Raw genomic sequence first — 12988 nt, 5'->3', positions numbered from 1 at the left:
TACTCACGAGCGCCGAACGGAATTACTCGACCACAGAGCGTGAAGCTCTTGCTGCCGTTTGGGCCCTTGACAAGTTCCGTGGGTATATCGAAGGCTCCGAAGTCACCCTCGCCACTGACCACCAACCGCTGAGATGGATCCTGACCCTAAAAACACCTACAGGACGCCTCGCGCGATGGGCTCTGAAGATACAGGCCTATAATTTGAAAATTGAGTATCAACCCGGAAATAAGAATGTTGTCGCCGACACTTTGAGCAGACCTGTGTGTGATGACACCACTAAGGATTCTTGTAACTTATGCACTGTCATAGTAGATATACCACACATGTCACCTACTGACCTGCGAAACGCACAGGCAGAGGATCCAGAAATATGGAAGATTGCCAAAGACTTTGAAAACGACAATAGAGAAGCTGCTACACGCTGGACTGAGCGCGGCTATTACATGTCACAGGGAGTGCTATACCACTTTAACCCTGACGTCGAGAGTGACGACCCTCAGCTTGTGGTACCACAGTCCATGAGAAAGGAAATTTTAAAGGAACTACATGACGCTCCTACAGCTGGACATAACGGAGTTGAAAGAACATACCAACGAGTGAGCCAAAGGTATTATTTCCCTGGTATGAAGAGATATATAACAGAATACATACGAGATTGTAACGAGTGTCAGCGCTACAAACCTTCCAACTTGAAACCTGCAGGTTTACTGCAGACCCCAGTACCAGCTCAGAGGTTTGAGGTACTTGCGATAGATCTATTTGGACCTTTACCTACTGGAAAGAATGATGAACGATGGATTTTTATTATAGAGGATACTGCGACTAAGTGGGTCGAGCTCTTCCCATTAACTATAGCGACAGCAGAAGTTTGCGCCAAAACCCTGGTTGAAGAAGTTTTCCTTAGATACGGATTTCCCAGGAGAGTAATATCTGACAATGGTGTACAGTTTGTGTCACAAGTCATGCAGAAAGTCATGCACACCCTAGGAGTAGAGCAGAATTTAACACCTCTTTACCATCCAGAAGCAAACCCAGTAGAGAGAAAAAATAGAGACCTCAAGAGCCAACTAGCCATCATAGTTGAAGGGAACCACACTAACTGGCCGAGCGCCCTACCTGCTATACGCTTCGCCATGAACAGCGCTGTCACCCAAAGCACCGCGAAGTCGCCTGCTTACCTCGCCTTCGGGAGAGAGATGCGATCACCGGTAGAGAATAAGCATGACCTGCGGGCAGTTATCCAAGCAGAGAATTTCATACCTCAGATAACACCCTACCTGTTGAGACTTAGCGATAATCTTGCCAAAGCTCAAGAACATAATCTCCAACAACAGGAATGCAGGAAGACCTATGCAGATCAAAAGCGTAGACCACATGAAAGTTATAACATCGGCGATAAGGTCCTTTTGAAAACACACGTCCTAAGTAACCAAACAAAGGGCATAACTAGCAAATTTGCGCCCCGACGTGACGGACCATACACTATTTCAAAGATAGTAAGTCCGACTACTTATATGTTAACAAACAATGGTGAAACTGTTGGTAAATACCATGTGTCAGACTTGACTACATACCATCAGAAGAGTGGTGATGAACCTGCAGAGCCCATCATGCCACAAAGGAAGAGAGGTAGACCGCCTAAGCGAGCACCTGCTACCCCTACTCCGCCTGCAACTGGTGAGAAGAAGAGAGGAAGACCACGCAAGAAGCAACCTGTGTGTCGGCCCATGGGCGAGGACGTCCCCATGGCCCGAAGGGGGAGCCTGTAGCGCAGCCCTTAGTTCCCACACAGACGTGTAGACACACCTTCATACACACGTCTGTGAACCCCTTAATCTTCATACACTCACCATTCATCACATTCACTCTAACCAATCACTCAATCACCTCGCGTGCGCCATATTGGCAGTCCGATTCCGTTTGCCCTTTCGAGATGCAACGCACGCGACCTTTTATGACATTTTCCGTGAGTGTTCCCTTCCCATAGTTATTTTGTGTAAATCACAGGACCCCTATTGACCATCCCTGGTTATAATACCTAATTAAGCCCCTGTGGGGATACACTTTCGGAAACCCTTTTTTAGTGTTTAGGTACCTACGTTATAGCACAGGTCAGCACTATAGGGCTCTTACGTATTTTATCGTACCTATACTTGACAAAATAGTGTCTTTCCTGTAGAATTCGAGATTCCATTCAAGCAACATAATATCTAAAGTGAAATTCTATAGAACTTGCTAACTATGTAAACAAACCGCCATCCATATTAAAATTGTCTCTGAATGTCAATAGTAAAAGGGACCTTTGTTTACATAGTTAGCAAGTTCCATAGAATGACACTGTAGATCTGGTACTAGTTTTCGTTGCTAGAAATTATAATGCAAAGAAATTAGAACAAGTAAAAGTTTTACACACAAAACTTTTCGCTCATTTTTCTTTATTTACATAACAATTTTAAGCACGAAAGCTAATAGTTCCGGACATAGATATATGTTACGTAAATGGTTTCGCCAAGTTTCATGCAATTTATGCATGTCGTTATAAAACGAGAGTGTATATTCAACTGCAGGTTTGGGATCGGCGTTTGTGAACACTATTTTATGTCAGTCTTTGTATTAAGTTCATACTTATATATGTTATTCTCAAAGCAAACGTACGCTGCAATGCAAACCGCTCCCTTTGACTACGCATTCGAAATAATCGCTTATGGCGAACACTAACAGCGACATTTAACTGAACTTTGGTGGATCTTATTTACTTTGCAATAAGGTTCAGGAATGGAGTCCTAGTAAGTTAGGGCCTTTTAAAATGAACGGCATAGTGCATTTACTTCCTCGTTCTTGATATAATGAAGTGCATTTTCTAGTTCCCGCTGAAGATGGCCCCGTGATTACCGCTTAATGGACTTAGTTCATGGCCTTTGTTTTATTTTCTAGATAGAAATGTGGAAGGCGTGGTGGGTCGTAAAAAGATAGAAAAAATTTAAGAGGAGATTAAATGTAAGTACATAAGTAGTTTTACCGTTATCAATTTATTAACACACAAGTTTTCATGCAAAATTTGAAGTGCAAAATTAAATTCTACAAGAATATTGTTGTATTAGTAAGCCATGTTGCCACTCACAAGTCCCAAGCTCAAAAAAAAAGACTGCTGTATTAATAATTATAAGTTTTATAACACTAGTATACGATTACGAATATGGTGGAGGGTAGACTTAGTTTTTCTGCTAACAAACTGTTATGCAGTTTGGCAGTGTGCAATAATTACACTGTAATTTTGTTTTGGATTAAATAAATTAAAAAAAGTCAAAACATAGTTTTCACTGAGGCCTGACGAAAAACTATTTTTTGGATCAAACACAAAACCGTGTTTGCGTCTTCCCTGTAGACACATCTAAAAGTTAAGGGCTATAAAGGTTAATTTTCCTATATAACCTTTATCCATCCTGAAAACGTTGGCAGGTAGGATGGATGCACCACTGCTCATGCACTGGAATAGACTGCATGTGGCAGCTACAGATGCTGAGAAATGGTGCATTTAGGTTGCCTAGTTAATCTAGTTTTATTTAATTTTTAGTACTTGTAGTTTTATTATTGGTTTTATTATTACTATTTTGTATTGTTTGTAATTGAATGTCACTAACCTTAATTAATTTTAAGATTTGTTGTAAGTACTAACAATTATGGATCAATTATGGATTAAATTTAAATAAATAATTGAATAATTGATTGAATTGAATTTATCCACATGAAAATATACCTAAGCCTTTTATTTGGATAAGTATGATAAAATCATTACCTATATGTACATGCCCACAATCTGTTAACTATTGCCTACTAGAGGAGAGAAAACGTGTGTTTGTCCGAACTATATACATTATTATTGTATAGGTAGGTATATTATAAAGTTTCACTATTGAAATAAATTTAAAATTCTACGTACCCCAGAAGGAGAAATTACAGCCATATTCGACCTTAAGATACGTCAAATAAAAGATATAGAAACGATATGGATCGGATATGTCAGTGTCAAACAAACGTCAAACAAGTGTCAAAAGTGACGTTTTTGTTTGAAGAACGTATCTTAAAGTTCGAATACCGATGGCTGAAAGTTTTAACAATTCTACATAAATGAAGGCACGGGCGGGAATTACTATACGTATAATTTTCGTGTCTAGTTGTGCTAAAGGAATAGTAAACCCGTCAGTATCTTGGGTTATCAAATGGGGAACGCTCGACAGCTGGCCTCCTCGAGAGCCGCTTTGTCTCCGGAGAGCTACTCGTGACAAGTAGGGAGACATATAAATTCTTATACAGCTACTGATGTTTCACTTGGCTTTGAATGCAAGTTTAGTCTTGCAAGAAATTTTAAATTAAAAGACTCGGGAGTGATAGTATTTTATGTAACCGTTGTTTAAGTGAGGTCAAAAAAGGCGAGTGGCGTGAGTAACAATTTGAGGCGAAGCCGAAAATTGTTAATAAAGACGCCATGAGTAGTTTTTGACTCAGTTTTAAACAACGTGTGGTCATTACAAGAAGTATCGAAAAAATGACAAAAAGATACTGCGTGTATGCTCAAATGTTTTTTTGGGGAATAGACTAAAGACTTGTCTTGACAAGTATAAGGTAGGGTTTTAAAGACGTGTGCACGACCCTTTAAATGACAAATAAAAGTACGGGAGTAGAAAAAATCTTTTTCACCTCAGCAGCTCGAACAAGGGTACTTTGATTCTTAAAAACAGTGAGCAAAATCGCATTTTGCTCACTGAGTGAGACAAAATGACATTCAAGTGACCTTTATAGTCAAATGTCATTTCAACATGCGGGGTCTAATAAAAGTTCGAAATACTTGGGTTCTATTATCTCTGTCCCTTTCACACTGTTAGCAAAAAGAAACAGACAAAAAAAAGTTAAAACGACATTCAACAGTATATTCACGGTTTATAATAGACCCCCGAAAAACTTCGGACCGCATCGTTCCAAACCACGTACGAGTATGAATTCTTAATAATTAATAAATAAAAATAAAGTTTAAGATTTCATAAAAACTGATAAAATACTATATTTTAGGTATTTTATTGTACAATTAAAATAACGAACTCAAAAAATACACAGATCATCACGCAAAATTAATTATTTTACTTTTAAGAATTTCTACCATAGTTGACAAATAGTACGTATCCGCAATTCGGACCGTATCTTACAAAGATTTTTTTTGTTGTCAAAGTTGGCGATTGAAGTGTCAGTTAATGTTTGTTATTTCTATATTATTTTACTGGAATTTATTATTACGTTTTGTTTTTGTGTTCCATTGCGGTAATTAAACTTAATTGTTTGTATATCTTAAGAAAACATGAGTGCAGGTATTAAGTGATGAAGAAGGATTACATTTTTCAAGTTGTCTAATAGGTATGTTCTCACTGCGCTGAGGTGAAAAATGTTGTGTACTACACGAGATCAAAGTTATTTACATCTCGTGCGCTTTTGAGTCCCTTACTACGCTCAAGATTCTAAATTAGATTCACTCGCTACGCTCGTGAATCTATTATAGAATCTTTCGCTTGCACGGGACTCAAAATAAGCACTCGAAGAAATATCAAACTTTGATCACTTGTTGTACAAATAACTATTTAAACCGCGGCTCGGAAATGTGACAATAGATACGTAGTCTAAATACTACATATTATAAAACAAAGCCCCCGCCGCATCTGTCTGTGTTCGCGATAAATGCAAAAACTACTGGATGGATTTTCATGCGGTTTTCACCAATCAATAGAGTGATTCCTGAGGAAGGTTTAGTGTTGAATTTGGCCGGGGCGGGTCGCTAGTCTTCTATAAGACAGACAGGGTTTTTAGTAATAATACGTCTGTCATGCTTCGGGTACGGAACACTAAAGGTTTAATATTCAAAGCTATAGAAAACCACTTATGCTATAAATAGTTTATAGGGAACAAAAGCCGACTATCAAGCTCAGTTGTTTTTTAATTAGTGTAAGAGCTCTGACGGACGACAGATAACAACTTGTAATTGAATTACAGCTGGTAGATAATGGAGGAAGGCTCTCTAATTAATTTATTAATTAAGGTTGTGTTTATAGACGTGTAGTTTTTATAACGCAAAAGAATTCTTCTTAAGAAAGACAAGCATGTAATTGATTACTTTACTAGATTATGCCTTAGCAGCGTGAGGGTTTTTAGGGCCGGTACACACGGACTGACTGAAACGTCGGCGTGCAGTTCCCATACAAGTTGCAGTCGGGTTGCAGTCCGTTTGTATCGGCCCTATCGTTAAGTTAATTTCATTTCATTTATTCAATATTGTATTGTCATGTACATTAGATGTTACATTATGGCCTGACCTGTAAGGGCACACAATAATATTATTATTCTATTCTATTATAGGCTAGTCTATAACGTTCACACAGTTTAAAAGCCAACATTGTAGTATCATTATTTTGAATTGTTACACGTTTTAGTAAATTCTAGTATGAAAAAAAAAACATACAGAAACACGATTAAAATATTTTCAAAGGCGAACTCCAATTAAATCCTAGGTTAGTAGGTTTAAGTTGACTCGATAAAAAATTACACGAAAACATGTATCATTTTCATTTGACTTCAATTGCGGATGCTAGGTGCTCAACTGTTCCAATGTACCTAATTTGTATATACTAGTGTAATGTGCTATTATTGTTGTTATAATTGTTGTTGTTATAAGTATTAAATAATACTTATAACAACAATGCGTCACGAAACTTAGACTAACAGCAATATTGCTGTTAGTCTAAGTTTCGTGACGCATTGGTTTAACTGTAAAGTCATGTAAACATGTTTATCAATAAAATAAAATAAAAAATTGTAAGTATGTCGTATCCTTGCATACTACAGTAACATTATTTACAGTACATATGGTGCTGCTTTCCCGAACTAGTGCGGGAAATAGCATATTCCGTGCGTATGTCGAAATTCCTCTTTTCCGCACTTGTATCGTAAATAACTATTGTGTTCTTCTAATTTCCGTCTTAATTACATAAAGGGCGCACTATAATATAGTCAAATAAAGTAGCAAAACACAACAGAATATACAAATGAAATAAAAAGTATTTGTAGTCGCCGCCGAGTCTAGACATCTTTGCAAAACTCTAATGGTTTTATTAACCCGAATATTGCAATAAAACTTAATTATAGCAGTTTGCGTTTTAGCATTTGAAATGAAATAATTTGATTAAACTTTAATTTCATAAACTTTACAAAAGAAGTTTGTTAGTCTGGCATTATTAGTCTCATTGTTAACGAGAAAATATTTATATATAACACATTTTAAATGTTGAATACCTACTGACATGTACCTAATGAAATTTTACAGATATACATTTTTTGTTACTTTTGTCGCTTAGACGTCATCCGTATCCTAATTACCAGAGGATACCATATTTTACAAATCGTACACTTTCTAGGGTTCCGTACCCAAAGGGTAAAAACGGGACCCTATTACTAAGACTCCACTGTCCGTCTGTCTGGCCGTCTGCGTCTGCCTGTCACTAGGTTGTATTTCATTAACCGTGACAGCTAGACAGTTGAAATTTTCACAGATGATGTATTTCTGTTGCCGCTATAACAACAAATACTAAAACAGAATAAAATGAATATTTAAGCTAGGACTCCCATGCAACAAATGTGATTTTTAGGGTTCCGTACCCAAAGGGTAAAAACGGGACTCTATTACTAAGACTCCGCTGTCCGTCCGTCCGTCCATCCGTCCGTCTGTCACCAGGCTGTATCTCACGAACCGTGATAGCTAGACAGTTGAAATTTTCACAGATGATGTATTTCTGTTGCCACGCGCTATAACAACAAATACTAAAAACAGAATAAAATAAAGATTTAAGTGGGGCTCCCATACAACAAACGTGATTTTTGACCGAAGTTAAGCAACGTCGGGCGGGGTCAGTACTTGGATGGGTGACCGTTTTTATGCTTGTTTTGCTCTATTTTTTGTTGATGGTGCGGAATCCTCCGTGCGCGAGTCCGACTCGCACTTGGCCGGTTTTTTTTTGCAGTTTTTTGAGTAATGGTATGGAACCCTTTGAGCGCGAGTCCGACTCGCACTTGGCCGGTTTTATTTATGAATTAAATTTCCTTTAGATTGCGTGACTGCGTGCGTTCTTAATCTTGTTTTTACATACATTTGCATGAACCAAATATAATTATCATCGCTACCCCATTCGTGTTTAATCCAACCAATCGCAAAATCCTTATTCAAATTCACCGAAAAGCGTTAATCCTTTTATCCCTAGTTTATTCAGTCGAACTAATTCAAATCAGCTGAAAGCTAAAGCACTAGAAAACAGCATAAATAACTCATAGATCTGGATCAAACAAAAAACAAAAGATCTCATGCATTATTGATGTTGTTTGTATTCAATCGGCGAACTGATTTGACTTTATAGGAGTTTTTTATGTGAACTCGCGTTGTGTGTTTTATTTGATTTCTATTGTTAGTTTTATTCAAGTATGTGTTTGGTTTTATGAGGTTACTTAGAGGTGAATTACCAAAGAAATGTTTCAAAGTCATATTTTATGACCTAATGAAAAGTTGCTATTTTGTTTTTGTGTCTCTATTTTTCCTAGAGCAATAAGTAAATGTTGATAGAGTCCGTCGTAGCTAACTTTGCACCGATTTGTAATACAAATTTTATAAATAATTGACATGAATAATGACATTGCCACACTTGGTTAATGCAAATACCATGCAGAGTAGCTTGGTCCGTCTCTATACGTCACACTCAAATTTTGTAAACTAATATTCTTAATTTACTGTGGTAGAGTAAAATAATGGTTATTTGTTGAGCAACTAAGTGCCAGTTGCACCATCCGCACTTGACAAACTGATCAACGTCACCCGGCGCGACGCGGCGGTTTACTATGAAACTTTCCATACAATAAAATTAAGCGAACTCTTAATGATGACAAACAGTTTGGTGCAACCGACCATAAGTCATTCAGAGTAAAAACAAAAGTACAAAATTTAAAGGAGATCTCAACTACGCATATTCTTATTAAATGAATATCTTTAGTTAGGTAACTAATCTTGAATTTAGGCATTGGCTATTGTTTAGTTATTTCAATGCACTTGAATGTCAAGAACTACCACCGGTTCTAACCTACACCCCAGATCCGTATCTATATATCTATCTAATAGCTATTCTTGTTTATTTATATACTATATATTTCGGGGATCTCGGAAACGGCTCTAACGATTTCGATGAAATTTGCTATATGGGGGTTTTTGGGGGCGAAAAATCGATCTAGCTAGGTCTTATCTCTGGGAAAACGCGCATTTTCGAGTTTTTTTATGTTCGCTCGGTCACCCAGATATTGTATGTTTAATATGTTTTAACTGATCGCAAAATATCCCGCCTGCAAAATGGTGCTTTTTAGGGTTCCGTACCCAAAGGGTAAAAAACGGAACCCTTATAGATTCGTCATGTCTGTCTGTCTGTCTGTCCGTCTGTCCGTCTGTCCGTCTGTCTGTCCGTCCGTATGTCACAGCCACTTTTCTCCGAAACTATAAGAACTATACTGTTGAAACTTGGTAAGTAGATGTATTCTGTGAACCGCATTAAGATTTTCACACAAAAATAGAAAAAAAACAATAAATTTTTGGGGTTCCCCATACTTCGAACTGAAACTCAAAAATTTTTTTTTCATCAAACCCATACGTGTGGGGTATCTATGGATAGGTCTTCAAAAATGATATTGAGGTTTCTAATATCATTTTTTTCTAAACTGAATAGTTTGCGCGAGAGACACTTCCAAAGTGGTAAAATGTGTGTCCCCCCCCCTGTAACTTCTAAAATAAGAGAATGATAAAACTAAAAAAAATATATGATGTACATTACCATGTAAACTTCCACCGAAAATTGGTTTGAACGAGATCTAGTAAGTAGTTTTTTTTTTATACGTCATAAATCGCCTAAATACGGAACCCTTCATGGGCGAGTCCGACTCGCACTTGGCCGCTTTTTGCTCTGTCAGTAGTACCTACCGTAGCTACAAATGAAAGATAAGAAAAAAAAACCGGTCAAGTGCGAGTCGGACTCGCGTTGCAAGAGTTCCGTACATTAACCAATTTTTAATAATGTATTTTTTATGTGGAACATCGGTCGGTCGGATCAAAAACTAAGTAATTAAGTCCGACTCACGCTTAACTGCACATTTCTAATAGGTAGTATAGAGCTATTTTGTGTATCTTTTTCAAAATTTTAGACACAGTAGTTTCGGAGATAGGGGTGGGGGCGGATGGTCGGACAGACAGACAGACGCACGATTGATCCTATAAGGGTTCCGTTTTTTTCCTTTTGAGGTACGGCACCCTAAAGAGGTCAGGTACTCACGTGAGTAGGAGAAGGGCAGGCCGTCCGACCATCGGAACTCGCCCTCGTGGACCGCGTCCGTAGCTCCGATCCAGTACACGTCGTCCACTCCCGCGCCGGGCCTGCAAACATGACAAGGTTTATTAACCTATTGGCTTATTAGCCTATTGGCTTAAAAGTGTAAGGCCTGAGTTGACGCTCGAGTTGGGCGTGCAGCGGGGCGGGGCGTGCGGCGTGCATGTTAAACAAATGCAAGCGTATATAAGCGGCCTTAGTACACGCTGCTCAAATCACTTGTGAGCCCGACGCCACGCTGCACGCCCCGCCGCCGAACGCTTTGCTTCGAGCGTCCACTCAGGCCTTACAGAATGACAAGTTTTTATTAATGTTATTAGGCCATCCGGTTACTTTTGAGGATCAAATGGTTAGGAGATGAGCCGGTGTATTTTTATTTGACGTTCATAAGCGCATTGTAATATGGCTCCTTGAATAAACTATCTTTTATCTTATCTTATCTATTATGGGACTCAAGTTATGGAAACAGTACATAAAAAAGCCAGAAATGACAATCAAAAGTTCCGCAACCCACCAACGGAGCGGCAGCTGACGTCCACTAGGATTCATTACATCTTGCCCTTAACCACTAAACGAGCCTGGAATACTATGCCGTCTGTCATGGAAAAGTGTTCCTGGCTCGCGGGATTTAAATCAATCGAAAAATTTACCGTAGGTCACCTGCAATAATACGTTACGCAACGAAGGCTGCAAAAATATCTGCCACGATCGTATTGTAGAGCCATAAGAGCGTGTCACATATTTTTGGCGCCTTCGAAGAGTAACATATTATTGCAGATGATTGTACAGTGTAGGCTAAATTATGTCTACACTGACATTTAAAACTTAACCGTTACCAAAGATCTAACTTTTTAAAATAAATCTAGTTAAGCATATTGAATTTATGAACTGTTGATTCACGTACCTACCAAAGTACGTAGATTAATTTCAGATTAGTAAAATTGTTGGCAAGTTTTCAAATATGGCCGCCGTTGTTATGTTCCAAATCCAAAGTTCGTTGTTGATCTTATCTAGATGAACCAAGTTTAATTTATTTTCAGAAACTTTGCTATTTTGAATTTTATTTAAATTCGATTTAAAGTTTAGTACTTAGTGTTATACAAGCTGAATCTTGGAAATTGATTTGGTTTTGATTTGTAGGATTTTTTCAGACGAGTCATCACGAATTCTGGTTTTCAACCGCGGTTCAATTTTACATTTTGCATAAACTATTTTACTCTTTTCCACTATTTAACAGTAAAATATGAATTTTAAATAGTAGACTGCCATTTTTAAGTAAGCAAATAATTAAACCTGATGTACCTGACTGCAACCCAAACTACATAATATTGTCAAGTGTCAATGAGGCACAAGTATCATGACATAACGACCCCCACATTACATTACTGACTAGTAATGTAAGGCCAGGACCCTTATCAAACACAGAAAAGAGGGAGATGGAAGGATACTCACGCATTTATAAGGAGTTGGTCCAAAATATGTTGTTGCCTCTCATTCAGCACGCTAGCGAGATGGCCGCCCAGCCGCACGCACTCCGCCTCGGCCTGCCTCCACGCCCGCTTGGCCTCCCGCACCGCCGTCACACAGAAGTCATCAGACACCACCCACCCGTAGTCGCAGTGTCCCACCACCTCCTCCACACCTTTATTCATCCACCACACTTTCAACCACATAGCTGAGGAATTCCGCTTAGCTAGGATACTGATGTTGAGTCTAACCGAGTTTCCTTCAGAAATGATTTGGACTGAGCGCAGCGGATCATTGGGCTGCGAACAATGCTTCCATCTCGAGTCCCCGTCTTCTAAATTCAGCTCCATCCCTTTGCAGAACTCTTGATAATCCTCCTGGATTATATTAGACAAGTCATGTTTAGCCGCGATTGGTCCCGTGCCCATTTGTAAGCGTAACGCGACTTTGTTACCGTACGGAAGATGTATTTTATAGGAGCAGAAGAGCTTGATTGTGGGTCCGACTTCGAACGAGCCGTTTCTCTCCGTCAGCAACACATCGTGACAATGGTCGACTAGACGGTAGGCGACGGCGAACGTAGGTCGGCCGTGGAGGTCAACAGAGTTCTTGGAGTCGTGGTATATGAATTTTCTGTTTGGTGATGGGATTTGTTCGAGCTTTCCGCAGAGAGGGGGTGTGTTGGGGGCGAAGCGTATGAAGCCGGTGGAGCAGGGTACGTTGAGCTTGTGCAGCTCGAGGAGGAGGGCGTGGCCGGGGGCGGGGGGCGGCGGGAGGAGCCGACAGCCGTGCGTGCGCGGGAGCTGCCCGGAGTGCACGCGCCCGCGCGGCCCTTTTATGTGTAACGCGCAATCTGAAACAAGAGAGAAGGATGGTAAATACAAAATAGAATCTGCGTTATTAATTGCAGAAAAAACGATGTAAGTCTTCGATTAATTAAGGATATTTTTCATCTACGTAATTGATTTTTAAAAAAACACTTTCATTCTACGGTCTTAAATTAACTCTGCGACAAAAAGCAGTCTCGTCCTGTCGTGCTTGTTGACTGTACCTCCTATAATTTTGATTAA

General features: G+C 39.1%; 1 protein-coding gene across 1 annotated transcript in view; it reads right to left on the bottom strand.

Annotated features, from left to right (window-relative positions):
• LOC134652291 (uncharacterized) overlaps window positions 1–12988 on the bottom strand; it is a 306378-nt gene that overhangs the window by 114511 nt on the left and 178879 nt on the right. The window contains exons 5-6 of the mRNA XM_063507464.1: window positions 11904–12771; window positions 10398–10498 (exon numbers count right to left, since the gene is read on the bottom strand). Of these exons, the coding sequence (XP_063363534.1) occupies window positions 10398–10498; window positions 11904–12771 (969 nt within the window). The remainder of the gene's footprint in view (window positions 1–10397; window positions 10499–11903; window positions 12772–12988) is intronic.

Source organism: Cydia amplana, chromosome 11, assembly GCF_948474715.1.
Source record: "Cydia amplana chromosome 11, ilCydAmpl1.1, whole genome shotgun sequence".
NCBI lineage: Eukaryota > Metazoa > Arthropoda > Insecta > Lepidoptera > Tortricidae > Cydia > Cydia amplana.
The sequence above is the reverse complement of the archived record's forward strand: the minus strand, read 5'-3'. Positions and strand labels throughout refer to the sequence as shown.